Source organism: Canis lupus, chromosome 1 (assembly GCF_048164855.1).
Source record: "Canis lupus baileyi chromosome 1, mCanLup2.hap1, whole genome shotgun sequence".
Classification (NCBI taxonomy): domain Eukaryota; kingdom Metazoa; phylum Chordata; class Mammalia; order Carnivora; family Canidae; genus Canis; species Canis lupus.
Window position 1 is genome coordinate 3,611,202 of NC_132838.1, and position 16,664 is coordinate 3,627,865.

Below are 16,664 nucleotides of genomic sequence, written 5' to 3' on the forward strand. Positions count from 1 at the left end.
CTGACAAACCTTCACAGACAGGTGTTTTTTTCCCTTTTCTTTTCTTTTCCTTTTTAAGGGAATATTTATAAAAAATAAATATTTTATTTATTTATTCATGAGAGACACAGAGAGAGAGAGAGACAGAGAGAGAAGCAGGCTCCATCCAACGAGCCCAATGCGAGACTCGATCCCGGGATCCCAGGATCACACCCTGGGCCAAAGGCAGTGCTAAACCGCTGAGCCATCCAGGGATCCCCAAACAGAAGTTTTCATTTAAGATTTAAATTACTTTTTTCTTCAAAGAATTGGTGACCAATATATTCATTACAAAAAAAGGACTTTCAAAAATATCTTTTTTCTTTTACGATTCAAAGCAGGAAGTAGGATCCCAGGGTCCTATGGAAAGTAGACAGCTAACAAAGAAACCACTGAAGTGTTTTGCAGAGTGTACCATGTTGCATTCCCACCTGCGACGCAAGAGAGTTCCTGGTGGTGCACATCCTCACCAATACTTAGTATTGTCAGTATTTTTAGTTTTATCCATTGTAATGTGTGTGTAGTGGTATCTTCCTGGGGCTTTGTGTTGCATTTTCCTACTGGCTAATGATGTTGGGCATCTTTTCATGTGCATGTTGGCCCCCGGCCTGACCTGTTTCATGCAGCATTGATTCCGTGTTTGGTCCGTTATTTTTAACTGGGTTTTTAAAAAATATTTTATTTACTATTTATTTGAGAGATAGAGCACACAATCAGGGAGACGGAGAGGGAGAAGCAGACTCTTGGCTGAACAGGGACTCGGGGTCAGATCCTAGAGACCCCAGGACAACCTGGGGATCATGACCCGAGCTGAAGGCATGACACTTAACTGACCGACCACCCAGCTGCCCCATAACTGGGTTGTTTTTTATTAACTATTGAGTTTTGAGAGCTTTTCACACATTCTGTGAATGCACTGGATTTCGAGCTCATTTCATCATTTCAGACCATTAGCATGACATCTCATAAATAACCACCTGGTAGACGTATCAGACACTTAGGAGGTATTTGTCTTAAAGTAAGTAATTTAAATCATTTCCTGGCTCATCTATTTTGCTTCTTAGTCCTTAATCCTTATGCTCACTCCTTCACCGGAGGAAAGCATACAAGGCTGGTGCGCTGATTGAAGGGGATTGGCCAGTGAAGCCCGACAGTTGGAAATTCAGTGAAAGACAAGAATGTGGAGGAAAAAGCAGATTATGCAGGTCCCTGCAGCATCGGCAGTGAGTGAGTGACAAGGAGGCTCGGGGGTTCCCCAGTAACGGAACCCCTGGCTCCCTCCCACCACCCACCGGTCCAGGCAGCAGCACTTGGAGGGTGAGCTGGGCACAGAAAGTCCCACGGAAGCAGGAGCCGAGTTGCACCGAGGCTGGCAGGGCACAGGTGACCTCATCCCCAACACAGGGAGGGGCCACGCCACTCAGGGCAAACATGTGGCAAGTAGTATAGACCTGAGTGGGCAGTGGGTTCTCCGTGGGCTGTCAGCTGGAGCAATGGAGTCCATTTGGTGAAACAGAAGCAGCAGTGGTTGGTGGTTGGTGGCTGGTGGCCAGTGGCCGGTGGTCAGTGGCCAGAGGGAAGAAGGAAGAGGTCACCCACGTTTGCACATGTGTCTGGACTCAGAGAAGGAGCTCACCCAGCTTTGGTTTTAATGTCGGTCGCAGAGAGGGGAACGGATACACTGATGTGTGTCAAAGACAGAAAATTCGTTCATCAAAGCAACAGTGATGGCTGGGTCTCGGGCCTGGGGGTTTGAGGCAGGACCGTGGGCATTTGGGGACAGCCATAAATGCCACCCACTGGGTGCAAGACACCTGTCACTCCAACCACAGTCCAGCCGAGGCTGGAGCTATCTCAGGTGACGTGAGGCCCACCGAAGGCGCTCACCTCTGCAGAAGCACCCTTCAGACTTCTTGGTGGCCAAGTGTCTCCTGAAGAAGGGCTTCCTCTGGCACAACACGCACAGAGCTGCTAGTGGACAGGAACCAGGGAGGGCCGTCAGTGCAGGTGACTGATCCGCTCTAACAGAAAGGGCCCTCTGACCTTCGGGAACCTTGACTCACATTCCTGCCCGCTTGTGTCACTGGGCGAGCAGGAGGAAAGCCCCAGGGTCAGCTCCACAAGCTCTCACCAGGCCCTGGTGCCTTTGCTTGGAAGGCTCTTCGGAGTGGACCCCATCTCCATGGAGGCTGCTCGGGGTGCCTGTCCCCAGTGGTCAGACTCCTGTGTGGGTGACAGTTGGCCCACGGGGGTGGAGGCCATGGAGGCCGCTGCTCTGTGAACCTCACTCTTGCCCACCACGTTCCATGTCATCTCCACAGCTGGGAGGCGCCAGGCCCCAAACCCCTCCCCCGTCCTTCCCCCCTGCTCACGATGTGGGAGTGGTCATCCCAACTGGGCAGACACCACTGCCACTGTGACCTGGGATGCTGATTTTGAGACACAGAGGCTAGCTCACGTGTTGAACCCTCCAAAGCTCATGGCAGGTTTTTTTGGACTTTTTTTTGCTATTATGTTTTACATGTAATTCCTAAGTATTTTCCTTCATTCACAGCAGAAGCTCAGGAAAATAACAGCTTTCTCTCACTGCTTACTGACCCTGCGCCCGGCTTAGGTGGGCTCACCCTTGAATTCCCTTCTCTCCCCCTGTGCTGTTGCTTACGGGACTTGGAAGCAGCCCGATGCTGGCTCCAGGGTGGAGATGCTTCCAATGCATCGCAGCTTCACCCCCAGATGTGCTGCCCCAGGAATGTCCTGAGTCATGTCCGCCATGTCCCAGCATAAATCCTGATCCAAAAGAATCCAGATCCCCAGGACAGAAGACAGGCAGCTTCCCCAGGGAGGCCAGAGCAGAGGATAGGAGGCCTAAGGTCATCGCGCCCTCTCTTCCAGGATGGACATCACGCAGCGAGAACTGCCCACTATGGCTCCCTGCCCCAGAAGTCCCAGCATGGCCGGCCCCAAGACGAAAACCCCGTAGTGCATTTCTTCAAGAACATTGTAAGTGCTCCCATCCCCCTGTGAGCACCGGGCAGCAGGGAGAATCAAGACTGCAGGGGTCAGGGGCTGCCTGGCCACTGCCTCATCCACTGGGGAGCTAAGTCTATCCCCATGACCCTGTCTCTATCCACAGGGGGGCCTGAGTCTATCCCCAGATGACCCTGAACACTAACGATGAGGGACCTGAATCTATCCCCAGATGACCCTGAGCTCTAATCTATGGGGACCTGAGTCTATCCTCAGATGACCCTGAGCTCTAACCATGAGGGACCTGAGTCTATCCCCAGGTGATCCTGAACTCTAATCTATGGGGACCTGAGTCTATCCCCAGATGACCCTGAACACTAACGATGAGGGACCTGAATCTATCTCCAGATGACCCTGAGCTCTAATCCATGGGGAGCTAAGTCTATCCCCAGATGACCCTGAGTCTAATCCATGGGGACCTGAGTCTATCCCCAGATGATCCTGACTCTAACCCATGAAGGACCTGAGTCTAAGGATTGTCAAAGACAGAAGATTCATTCATTGAAGCAACAGTGATGGCTGGGTCTCAGGCCTGGGGGTTTGAGGCAGGACTGTGGGCATTTGGGGACAGCCATAAATGCCACCCATCTGTGGGAGCCGGGTGCAAGGCACCTGTCACTCCAACCACAGCCCAGCCGAGGCTGGAGCTACCTCAGGTGACATGAGGCCCACCGAAGGCCCTCATCTCTGCAGAAGTACCCTTCAGACTTCTTGGTGGCCAAGTGTCTCCTGAAGAAGGGGACACTTCTTGTTCCTCTGGCACAACACGCACAGAACTGCTGTTAGGAGTCAGGGAGGGACCTGAGTCTATCCCCAGATGATCCTGAGCACTAACCATGAGGGACCTGAATCTATCCCCAGATGATCCTGAGCTCTAATCCACGGGGACCTGTGTCTATCCCAGATGATCTGACTCTCACCCATGAGGGACCTGAGTCTATCCCAGATGATCCTGACTCTAGGCAATGGGGAGCTGAGTCTATCCCCAGATGATCCTGAGCTCTAACCCATGAGGGACCTGAGTCTGTCCCCAGATGACCCTGACTCTAACCCATGAGGGACCTAAGTCTGTCCCCAGATGACCCTGAGCTCTAATCAGTGAGGACCTGAGTCTATCCCCAACGATGCGTCCCTCCTGCTCAGGGTGAGGTTGGTCATGGGAGCTCAACTCTAGCACCTGGTCACAAGGTCCACACTGCATCTGCCACTTGCTGAATTTTATGTTCTAGCAAAGAACTCACTCCTTTGAGACTAAAGTACTATGAGGTGCTTAGTTTAAAAATGCAGGCTTTGCAAAACTATGGATACAAAAACATCAAAGAGATAAAAAGTTTAGTGGTTGTCAGAGTTTAGGGGCAGAGGAGATGAAAGGCAGAGCACAGAGGGATTTTCAGTCAGGGAAGGACTCTGCGATACTGAGCTGGTGGACACATGTCATTGCACATGTGTCCAAACCCACAGAACGCACAACGTGAGAGGGAACCTTACCGTGCATGATGAGCTTCACCTAATACACCCATGTTGGTTTGGGTTCATGGTCTGTAACAGAGGAGCCAGGCTGATGCCAGGCTGTAGTAAGTAGGGAACAGTGTGCAGGACGAGAGCATGCATGGGGACTCTCTCATTTTCAGGCATTTTTTCTAGAAACCTAAAACTGCTCTAAAAAATAAGGATTTAAAGCAAAAGCAGGACCACAAGCTTCCGATCATAAGCTTTTTGTGCAGCAGGCATTTCAGACAGTATACTCCATGCTGATAAATGAGTTTTAGGAGCCACAGACCTGAGAGTGTCAGGGGGCACTTTACCTCCGACCCCTAGTGAGGGCCATGGCCCCATCCATGTACAGGGTGTGCCCAGAACCCCCGGAAGGAAGCAGTTCCTCCTTATGGGGCCTGCTGATGTGTCCCTTCTCCGAAATGCTTTCTGAGTGTTCTGGAAACTCTGCCTGGTACTGGATCATCAGGGCCTATATTCTCACTGAACGAGGACAGGAATGGGGAGGCTGGGTGGAGAGGGGTGATCCTTGGGCCCTCGGGTTCCCAGTAGATGGAGCAGGGAGGTGAGGGCACGAGTCCATGAGCTCACCTGTCTCTGTGTGTCTTTGTAGGTGACACCACGCACACCTCCTCCATCGCAAGGAAAGGTAAGACCTCTGAACGTTGTTACTGATGGTCCTTCCATTTGTAGCACTTCCCTGAAATCCCTAAATATACCAAAAGAAGGGCTGGCCTCGCAGCAACCTGACCTGGTCCCAAAATGTTTGCTACGTGGACCCCAAGTAGAACAGGCTAAGAAACGCACCCGAGCAGACAGCGCTGCTGGCTCCCGGCTGGCTCTCCTCTGGACCCTGGTCCCAAATCCTCCCCGAGCCGCCCCCGTGGCCACCGCCAGCCCTGGGACATAGCCAACGTGAACACCCTTCACCGTCTCAGCACGATCCTGATCACTGTTTCTTGTTTATTAAAAGGCTTTTTTCCTCCTGCCTTGATCACAATGTCACTGTTTCTCTCTCTTTCTCACACAGGGGCGAGGACTGTCCCTCAGCAGATTTAGCTGGGTAGGTGACACTCCCGTGTCTACGCGGCTCCCTCTCCCTTCTGCTCTTCACAGCTGCCCAGCTTCCATGCTCTGCCCCGTTGGGCCACCTGATGGTCCCATTTCATCCCCGTCAAGCCTGCTTGCCCACGCCATCAGAGGCCGCCTTCCCGTCTTGGGAGGACCCGGGGGCCACTGCTCCTGACCCTGCAGCAGGGCACAGGCGCCTGCCTCCATGCCCAGGAAGGGGCCTCTCCATGCTCAAGAATATTCCTGACTTCCTTCCTATGCAAGAGCTGGAGGGAAGTCCCCATGGCACAGTCAGCGGGAGGCCCTGTGGCCAGTGGACCCACCAAATAACCAGCCCTGCCCCAGGTTGACACTTGGTTGAGGAAACACAATGCCACCAGCATGTGGGAAGGATGTTGCCCTCAGTCACATGATCCAAGGAGGCTCCAAGCTCTGGGGTTTGACGATGGTGTAGTGAAAACCACAGCTTAGATATCAGGCCATCCAGGAAAGCCTCTTGAGGAATTTCAGGCTTTTGAAAACCGAGGGCGAAGTGTCCATCCAGGTTTTAAATGGGCAGCTTGTCCACTTTCTAGACACCAGTGACATTTGGTGTCTGAACCAGTCTAAAGGCCTATGGGTGTATCGTAACCAAACCCATCGGCTTCAGTTAGATGCTAGATGTGGTTCCTACTTCTCTAAAGCTGTCACTGCAGAGCAAAATGGAAGAGCAACCAGTGGCCTATAGGAACCCCGTGTGCCCTACGAGCACCTGACCCTGTGCAGAGCATGCACATACCTGGTGCTCAATTAACGAGCGCCATGTAAATGGATGGCTAGGGTTCAAAAGAAAGAGGAAGGAAGAAAGGGAGAGCAGTAGGGGGAGGGGCGGGAGGAGGGCAAGACCCACAGAGAAGAGCAGGGTGTTCCATGAAGCCCTTGGACGGCCCTGGTGCCTTCTTACAGGGAGTTTGCTGGAACACTCGATGCAAATGCATTTGAGCCTCTTCTGAAGCCCATGAATTTGCAAGAAAGTGCCAAGCATGTAGGAAACACGTGGGTGGGGCCTCACAGCCAGTTAATTCCTGACTTTCTGTGCCAGCAGGAGACAGATGACATGCAGGACGACCTCTCGTGCTGGCAACCCGGGTCTGCCTCTCTAGGCGTGCACTCTGGGGCACGAAGCAGCGTCGGCGGGGGACGCAGGCTGGGCGCCACCACCTCCTCCCCTCGAGCAGGGACGGCCCGCCCCCGCCGGCAGCTAACCGGAAAGACCTCGGCTTCCCTCTGCGTCTCCGTTTTGGGGCCAACTAATCTTTATTCTTTTTCTCTTTTTTTCCAAAGCAACATCCTTCTCTGCATCTCGTTTGTCTGTTTTCTCAAACCACAGGACTGTCTTTCTTCCTTGGAGCTTCTTAAAGTCCCTCTGCCCCCCACCCCCCCATCTTTTTCTAAACCATGTTGAACATTTATTTCTTGGCAAGTTCTAGGTTGTCCAAAGATAGGAGTGACCAAGAACTTGGAAGGAGGAAAAGTCAAGCAGATGATTTAATCTGAAAAACCTATCCTTGAATCTTGTTCTCAGAAGCTCCTGTTGTTGAGGAGAGCAGTAGAGACGGGAGGATTTCGCACGGTGTGCGAGCTGTGGTTTGTCCACATCACGTGTCTGCCTTCAGCACTGCACACGTCGGCCGTGGCCCGTCCCCCTCCCGCCCCTGTGTGCTGTCTGGAGCGCATCCGCGGAACCAGGGCAGCAGGGCTCCAGGGCAGCCCGGCCCCACCTGCCAGCCCCCCCACCCCCGATGCTGTGTCGCCAGCGCCTTCAGATAGGGCATGGACTGCACGGCGTCCCCAATCCCCACAGCCCAAAACAAACGTGTGGGCTTGAAATCACCGTAGGCTGAGGCCGGGGATTGGGGCTCCCCCCGAGGACGCGATTATTCGGTTGACTAGGTCGTTAGGAGCAGACCACAGAGAGCTCCCCACGCCGTGCTGGCAGGATCCGAAATCCCAGGCCCTGCACACTGAAGACGGCTCGCGGGGCAGAGGGACCTCACCCAAGGCCCCTACGGCCTGCTTGGCCCCCCCGAGGCGGAGCCCCCTGTCCTGCAAACGCTACCTTCTCTGCGTCTGCATGGCCTGATCCCCCGACGCCTCCCTCCCATCCACAGGAGATGCTCCCGTTTGCAAGTAAAGCATATTGGAAGATAGACTGGTCCTAGGGCGTGGGTGTCCCACATTCCCACAATCACCTGCCATCGCTCTGTGACACGCAGGAGATTTCCTCCTCCCACAAGTGTGAGGGCTCGGCCTCTCCTGTAACAACAGCAGGCACAGGCCTGGAGCATCCAGGAGCTTGCGGTCCCCTCCCCAACCACCCCGGAAGGAGGGGCCATTTTATCCCCATTTTATAGAAGAGGAACCTGAGGCTCAGAGTGTCTTGGCCGCCTGCCCGAGGTCCCACAGCCAGGGACCTGAGAGCCGGGACTCCATGCAGGCTGCTGGGTACCTGGGGCTGTTCCCTGGTGTGTGGCAGCAGGGACATGGCTTGCTGGCCGCCCCGATCCTGGGCCCCCAGGAGGGTCCCACAGCAGCTCTCAGGGCACCCACGCTGTGGCCATGGGAGCTGGCCGTGGACATCCCAGGGAAGCCTCCTCCAGGCCAGAGAATTTGAACCTTGTCTTTCTCCTTTGGAAACATACGGGCCTCAAAATTGTGCAAAGTGCAAAGCTTGCACCCTGTAGACGTGCAGCAGAGGGGGGATGAGAGGCATGTGTGTGAAAAAGCAGGCAGGGATCCCCACACAGGCGCCTGGCCCCCCGCAGCCACCCACCCGGGGAAGCTCCCCTCCGGGCCCAGAGCCGCCCCTGCGCCCTGGTCCTGCACCCCTGTGGGCACACGGCGTTCAGCTGCTCTTGCTCGACGCACCGCACTTCTCTTGGAGCTACCTGGCCAAGTGCATGAGTCTGGTCCTGCAGTGGGAGCCTCTGGGCGCATGTCTCGTGGAGCCTGGCCCTTGCCCCCACCCCACCCCACCCCAGAGGCCCACGGGTGCCACCCTGAGAGCTGTCTGGTCTCTTGCAGGGAGCCGAGGGCCAGAAGCCGGGATTTGGCTACGGAGGCCGCGCTCCAGCTCACAAGGGGCTCAAGGGCACCGACGCCCAGGGCACGCTTTCCAAAATCTTCAAACTGGTAATGTAACCCTTCTTAACATCCAGGGTACTCCGAGGTCACTGGTCGGGGCTGCTGGGGAGAGGCCTCCGGCCATCCCACACTGGGATCCCCGGGGTTCACCTGCCAGCCCACCTGGTTCGGGGACGTTCTTGGGGGCCCATTTGGCTGCCCTGCTCCAGGCTCCCTTGGGGAGCTCGAGGACACGCGAGGGGCCCCACACAAGGCTCCACCGTGCCCTGGGGGGGCCTGGGGTGGCCTTGGGCACAGGTGTGTGAGTTCCAGAGAAAGGAGCGGGAGCCAAGTCACTGGGCAGGCAGGCAGGGGTCCCAGAGGCCATGCGGGGGACACCTGGTGTCGACCCTGGGGTCCTAGACCCAGGCCACTAACCATCAGTGAGTGACCATGGCAGGGCCAGGCACCCAACAGGACTGGAGGAGACAGGACGCCCTCCAGCCTCAGCCTGGGCACCTAGAGAGCCCCACTGCCACCCATCCTCAGCTCTAAACAGCCCTAGGCGGGCTGCCAGGGGTTGGGAGGGGCCCATTCGGCCTCCGTTCATGCCCACCACCACCACCCTCGTGACCCCCAGAGCAGCTCACAGCAGTTTCCAGGGCTCACCCACGGCTCCGTGCTCAGGCATGAGGGATAGCGGCGGTGGCCAGCTGGCCTGCTGGAGGCTGGACATCCGAGAGCCTCGGGCATGACCTCCCGGCAGCCACATGCGGTGGGCAGAGGCCCGGATGAGCACAGTGACAGGCGCCACCCACCCTCCGCGGGTTGTCCCCAGCGCTAGGCTGGCTAGGAGCCCACACTGGCCGTGCCCACAGTCAGGGGCCAGAGGCTGTCCAGGCGCCCTGTCTGTCTGCGACCATGCGGTTCTGCTCATTCCACAGGCAGATGCCCTTGGAGGGCTGGGGATGTTCCCCCAGCTTCAGGAATCCACAGCCCCGTGAAGAGCATATTCTTGCATGAGGGACACAGAGTGGTTGGAATTGTGCCACCAGGAGGACACAGGGCAGAGTCTGGAGGGAGCACCTGCCTCCGGCTCCAGGGAGGGGGCCACACGAGGAGGCCTCGCTGGGCCGGGGACCGAAGAGCCGCCACACACCCAGGGAAAGCTCCCGGCTGGAGGAAGCCCAGGCCCTGAGGAGCCGGGCACAGGGGGACAGGGTTCCCCACACAGAGGGCCGCACCCCTCCCCAGGGCCCTGCCCCCCAGGGCCCCTGACTCCCCCGGCTTAGCTGTGCACAGTGAAAGGCCAGCCATGCATCTCTGGATGAGACCCGCACACATGGGGCTGGGGTTTCTGCAGCCACCCGTCCAGGGGCCTGGAGCAGAGCCGGGGGCCCAGCAGCAGCCAGCGCGCCAGGGCTCCCAGCTGGAGGGGACGGGGAGGACCCCACCCCAGCAGGAACGTATCACACCTTCCGTGCAGCCTGACTCAGGGCTTGGGGAGCGGTGCTCATCCCTGGGTGAGCACGGGGAGCAGGTGCCCGGGGGGCAGACGGTCTGGCAGCTCCACTGTGAGTCCATGTTCCCACATGCTCTCTCATTAGAACAGCCGAGCTACTGCTCCCACTTACTCTGAATCCACACGAGGCCGCCCATTTGCTGGCTCGACGTCCTGGGAGCCGACGCTAATAGTCCTAATAATTCACAAGGTGCCCCCCTCAGCTCGCATTCTGACCCAAAGAACTATAATCAGGAAGGCAGATGGCAGCGTGGAGGAGACAGGGTTCCTGCGTTACAGCAGGAAGGGCACACAGAGGGCGTAAACCCCACGATGCTCATGGCACGCTGTAGAGAAAACAAATCATGAAAGATTTCACTTTCCTCTTTCTTGGGTGAAAGGCTGGCATGGCCATCCCCAGAGGAAAGGCCTGGTGGCCCTGGTAAAATGGGAGGTCAGGCTGGTCTTAGTCCCCAGATGGCACCCCCACGCTCCGCTGCCCCGCGGCCAGCGGCCAGCGTCCAGGCACCGCAGACTCACCTGGATCCTTACTCCACGTGAAAGCTCCGTCACCCTGCATCATGGGGCCAGAGGTCACATTCTTGGGAAGGCATGCATTTCCATGGAAACTGCTCATTCTAGGTGCTCTGAGTGGTGGATGAGAGCGGGAGCACCTCTGCTCCACCTGTCCCTGGACCACCCGTGTGGTCACAGTGGGCAGCTTCACTTAATGTGAAAAGACTGTGCTGTGCAAGGCCTGGTGGCATCGCACCCTGAGACCCGGCCCCAGGCCACCCCGGTTGAGGCTGGCCCTCCGCCAGCCGGCCCGAGGCCTCTCGACCCCAATCACGGTGATACGAGGGCTCTCACCTGCGTGACTAGGCTTTCTAATTGGCTAACATGTCACAGTTTTACAGTTTGTGGGGGAATAATTGGGTCTGTAACCCAAAGAGTCATCACGCAGTCGTGCGTGTGGCGCATCCCGTGGTCGGGATGCACGGTGGGGTCAGCTCAGCGAGGACATGCGTGGGGAGCCCCCCACCCCAAGTGTAGATTCAGTGGGTGCAGGGCCCGCCTCCAGGTGCCGGGAAGGTCCCGCTATCCCAGACAGGGCTTCTGTGTGTGACATGCATGCTCATGTCATGTGAGACGTGCCGACTTGTTCCACGTCAGCTCAAAAGCAGGCAGGATCCCCTCCTCCATGTTAAATCCTAAAGCAAATCTGAGTAAGGAGACAAATTCTACCCCACGTCCAAGTCACCGAGGTCATCATGACACGTCTGCTGAATTCTGGGCCGTGGCCACGAGGAGCCCAGACCTGCACTCAGCATAGCAATGTCTCCCAAGCGGTCTCCTGCCTGTGACTCACCTGCGATGCCCAGACCACTCCTGGGCTCCCCCCAGGGCTTCCTGCACCAGAAAGGCCCGGTGGGAACCCGCTGTGTCCCTCTTGCCTGGGAGTCGCAGGTGTGTCCCATCGCAGGTGAGCAATCCCTGAGCTAGCTGGCATAGTGCCCGCCTGTCCCCTGAAGGAGTGGCCAGGTGACACGGCAACCCTGGGGAAGGTGCCTGTGGCCTCGGTGGTACAGACACAGGCCTGGCTCCCGGCCAGGGTCGGGTGCTCACAGGCGGAGCTGGCCGGCACAGCCCTGTCTTGGCCCAGGATGTTCATGGTGTGTAACCAACACAAGGGTACAAGGCCCATGTATCTTTAATAGGTTCGATATTTTCCTGAATTTCTGTTTGTACCAAGCAGTTTAGAAATTTTAAAGCTTCTGAGAGTTCAAGAGAAGCTTCGATCTGTCAAAGTAAAGTGAATTTTAATTCGTGTGGCTCTCATTAGATTTTACTATGAGAAGTGTCCACACACTGGCCAACCAGGGTCATCGGGCTGGGTGAGTCCACCCGGTGCAGCTACAGTGGATGGAAAACAACCGCTGAGAGGCCACAGGGGCTGGAAAGAGGCGCGTGGGGACGTGGCGCCTCCCAGTGTTTAACGGGCACCATTCCCCTGGCCTTTCTGCCCCTGTTGGTTGGAAACTGGGTGGAGAGCCCTGCATTTCTCCCAGTCAGGGAACCGTATCGAGATATAATCAGTGTCTCATTTCCAATTGCACGGCTGAGGTAGTTTCCCACGGTGGTGCAGAGCAGGGCCTCCACCTTCCCGCAGCTCCCATCCCTACCCTACCCCAGATGCAGCTTCGGGCCAACCTCCTCCCGCCACGTGCTCCAGGTCAACCCGCTCAAAACGTGGGAGACCCACAGGGCAGAGGTGCTGGTGCGACCCCTGACTCTGCCCTGGGCCGACTGGCTTTGGGGAAGTGACTCGACATGTCGGCTCCTCCGACAGCAAAGCGGGGATGCCACGGATGCTAAGGATTCCCGCCTCCGGGACGGGCTTTCTCTTTCGATCACGGAGGTACTTGCTAGTTGTAGGTCCGATCATGGAAAATCAAACCCAATGCCCAGCATTGTTTTCCTTTCCGAGGGAGCCGTCAGGAAATTGAAATGCTGCCTCACAGGAGCTGTCCTGCAAAGGGGTGGTGGGGCCGTCGCCTGAGTCACCCTGGATGCGCTTCGTTCTCGGGAGCAGTGCATCTGCCGCTTTTCAGGACTAGATCACGCTTTACAGGGAGCCGTGCAGATGAAGTTCCCGGGAACTCGGAAGGCAGGGGAGACAGGTGCAGACTTGCTCTGGGCTCCTCAGAGGGCAGCACCCAGGTCGGCAAGCGAGGAGGGGGGCCCTCCCGTGGCGGGGCCGCTCCCCTAGGGCCCTGCAGGTCCTCCGGAGGCTGGGAGTCCGTGAATGTTCTCATTTAGGAAAATAAGATCCCACAGAGGAGTCGTCTGACGACACAGAGATTCCATTGGAAAACGTAGGACCCCAACAAATCACGACCATCACCCCCTCCGGTGACTGTGCCGCGAGGCTCTCTGGCTTTGGGCTGCGGGTACTGATGTTACTGTGTAGCGGGGCAGACGTAACTAGAGTAGGTCGCGTCGGCCCAGGGCACGCGGGTCACCCGGTGAATAGCGCATATTCCGTACGTATGTCACTTTCTGGGGCCCACAGGCCCAGGGAGATCCCTGACCCGATGACCTTTTCACTCACGACCTAAGAAGAAAGAGCCTAAAACTTGAATAAAAATACGAGTGCCAAAAGCAAGGGGCGTCCCCCCACCGTCCCCCTGAAGGATGTGCGGACTCACACTCCCTGTCGTGTCCTCAGAGCCGCCGCCGCGCACCTGTGCTCCCCCTCCACGACCGCCAACTCTGCTCTTGACTTCAAATCGTGTCTGTGCAGGACACATGTCCATTCGCAGGTCAAGACCCCCGAGCCCAGGTTCGAGGGCGTGGGGGCCGCGGCTGCCCCTGCAGATGGCCTGACTCTGTGTTTCCTTTCCCCAGGGAGGAAGAGATAGTCGTTCCGGGTCACCCATGGCTAGACGCTGAAGCCCGCCTCGTGGCCGCAGAACCCTGTCCTCAGCTTCTTAATATCACCGCCTTCGACGTTAACACCGCCCCGTACCTCCCCACCCGTAGCGAGCACCCTCCTGCCTAACGCCCGTCCAGTTGTGCACGCAGCAGGGTCAGGCGCGCCCAGGCCCACCGGCGGTTTCCGGCCACGAGCTTCGATGGAGGAAACACAGACCGGGTATTCCACAGCCACGCTGAGCCTGGAGACGACGCGTCCCCGGGGCCTCAGCCCCCGGCAGCGCAGCCCCGGCCCGACGCGCGCCTCCGTCCTCCGACCGGCTTCGCTGAGCCGCATCCCTCGGCTTCGCAGGCGCTGCCGTGGCCCCGCCGCGGACACAGAGACGTGTGCAGGGCGCTGAGGACCGCCGGTCCAGGCTTACTTTGGTTTCTTGCCCCGCCCCTTGCTCACCCCTAACACACTCACTCTCCCTCCAGGCCGGGCGGTCGGCAGCGGCACAGGGGGCTTTCGGTATGTGAAGGGCGGGCGGGCAGCTGTGAAGAGGCCGTGTGGTGGGCGCGGAGGGGCGCCTGCGGGCGGTGCCCACCACACCGTAGCGGAATTCAGGCGCGGCAGAGAGGGCACAGGGAGGCGAGGTCGGGCTGGGCCACGGCCCCAGCGGGAAACAGGAGCTTCTCGGAAATTAGGCGACGGCAGAGCGGGAGCCTGGGTGGCCTCCACGAACCACCTGTTTCCCCCCAGAGCCCAGCAGGAGGGGCCAGGGAGACGCTTGTCTCAGAGCGGGACTGGAGGAGTTTTCTGGGTGGCCTCGCAGTGTCACCCTGTCACACATCCCACGGCAGTGCACATTGCAGATACTAACCCTTGGTGGACGGATGACCCGCCGTCCGCTGGCATCCTAGACGCCGACGTGTGTAGAGAACAGGCTTCGGAGCGCCTTCTTCCCGCCCCGCTGACCCAGAGGCAGGGGCCGGGCCTGGGCAGCCCTGGGAGCCGAGACAGGGGCTCCTCCGAATCGTGCCTTTTCTAACTGGAACTGACATTCCCTGCACTTCCCTCGTAACGTACTGATCCCCCCTTTTGATTTTAGCGTGTCTCTTAGAGGCCTTCCATGGAGCCCACACTGGCATCGTCCCCCTTAGCACGAACACGAGGAGTAGCCTGCGTATCGACATAATCCCATCCTAATTCCGATGTCCAGTGTGGGTTTAATATAATGTCTATTAATCTATAGCCTCAATGATGAGAGGGTTACAGGGGAACAAGGAACAAGATTTCAGAAACAAAACCTCCAGTTGCGTCTCACACACACACACACACACACACACACACTCTCTCTCTCTCTACATCCTTGAGCCAACCGTGGGCCGAGCAAGCTCCCCTCGCAGCTACACCCAGACAGCATGTGCTGTGACGGTGGCTCTCGTGGAGTACACACTGTTCTTGAATATTGAAATAAAATAATAAACTTTTAATGATATTTGTATGGGCGTCTTCTTTTGTCTCTGTTCTGGTGTGTAGGCCATGAACCCCGGCCAAGCAGAGGTTGTGTGTCCGGGTATCGCGTGTGCGGACTGTGCTTTTGCAGGGATGGGTGGCCCTTGCGTGCTGTCCCCTGATGGCTTCCGCGTTAATTAGAGGACATAGAATAGAGGTCACGGCTGGGCACTGACTGATTCACCAACTCACAGGGGAAAGAACCTCCGAGGTACTTTCAAACAATCTTTTAGACTATTTTCACATTTCATTATCTTAACCAGAGTAAACAGCTGCTGACGGGAGCTAAAGAAGCTCTGAGAAACTACATCTGCCATGCACAGAAAGCCACAACAAGGAGGGATTCGGAAATTTTGTGTGTCGTTGCCTTTGGTGACAAGAGTTCCGTTTCAAAAACGATAAACCAAATCGTTGTTTTGTCTGGCTTTTCCTGGCTCCCTGGGTCTCGGCAGCAGCTGGTGAGCGCTCCCGCGGGCAGGCCCCGCCGGCCTGGTGGGACCACACGAGGCTCTCATCGGGGAGCCCCAGCGCGGGGGGTGCCTGCCCTGCTGCGGGCGCCCGCCCTGCCCTCCTCTGGGCCACCCAGACCCTTCCCACCGACCCAGGAATCTGGGAAATCACGCGGAGTCACGTCTTTATGACAGTGGTTGGTCAGCAGCCTCTTACTGTCACGGGTCCGGGAAGCACCTTAAATGTAAACCGCGTCAATCCTAGGGTCACACAGCGATTCTCACCGTCATGCACCCACCACTCGGACGCATATTTCGAGATCAAACAAGGCAGGACGGGAGCCCAGCTGGAAGGTGCCTTCTCCCCACCCGCGCAGGTCTGCACAGGGCCCCCAGAGGGGCACCCAGGCCCCAGGCCCCCTGAGCTTGGGGACCCCAGCCCCAGGCAGAGCCCAGAGATGTCACGAGGGGCACGTGAGCCACCGGAGGGACTCCCGGTCGGCACCAGAGCCCGTGCCCACGCTCTCTCCAGCCCCATGGGGCTGTGCCGCCCCCCAGGTGGGTGGACCCCGCGGCAGAGCACGCAGGTGGGGGGCAGGGGGTCTGGCGGAGGGTGTAGACCCGGAGTGCGGAGCCAGCGTGGATGGGAGACCAGGCGCCGCAGGACCCCGCTCCGAAGTCAGGGTGGGCCCCTGCCCTTGGGGTTGCGGGGAGGGCGAGGGGCCATTCTCCGGTGGAACGACGGCCACGGCCCCCAGCTCCCGCGATCAGGGCGGGGCTGCGCCGGGGCGGGGGGCTCGGCTTCTCCCTCCTCCCAGAGAGGAAGGAGGACTCCAGGCCTTTTCGCACATCTTGTGTGTGGTTTCTCTGCTGTCAACAATCAACAGGGTGACAGAAGGCGGAGCTGGCCCCGCGCAGCCCTGAAGGCGGTGTCCTGGTTGGAGCCGCTCCCCCCGCCCCTCCCGTCCCCCAGGGTGCGGGGAGGACCCTCGCCCCCAGGACGGCGAGCCCCGCCCACACCTGCCGCGCGACCCGCTCCCCGGAAAGCCCGGCGCCTGCGCGGGGAGGA

General features: G+C 58.0%; 1 protein-coding gene across 4 annotated transcripts in view; it reads left to right on the forward strand.

Annotated features, from left to right (window-relative positions):
• The window catches only part of MBP (myelin basic protein), a 115,171-nt gene extending 100,042 nt beyond the window's left edge, over positions 1-15,129 (forward strand). For 2 of the 4 annotated variants that reach the window (XM_072819288.1, XM_072819353.1), the window contains 5 exons: positions 2,911-3,018; positions 5,153-5,188; positions 5,570-5,602; positions 8,674-8,781; positions 13,622-15,129. In XM_072819288.1, coding sequence (XP_072675389.1) covers positions 2,911-3,018; positions 5,153-5,188; positions 5,570-5,602; positions 8,674-8,781; positions 13,622-13,666 — 330 coding nt within the window. In that variant the 3' untranslated portion in view covers positions 13,667-15,129. The remainder of the gene's footprint in view (positions 1-2,910; positions 3,019-5,152; positions 5,189-5,569; positions 5,603-8,673; positions 8,782-13,621) is intronic. The other 2 variants (XM_072819341.1, XM_072819392.1) reach the window with 1 other exon arrangement.
• The last annotated feature ends 1,535 nt before the right edge of the window (positions 15,130-16,664 follow it).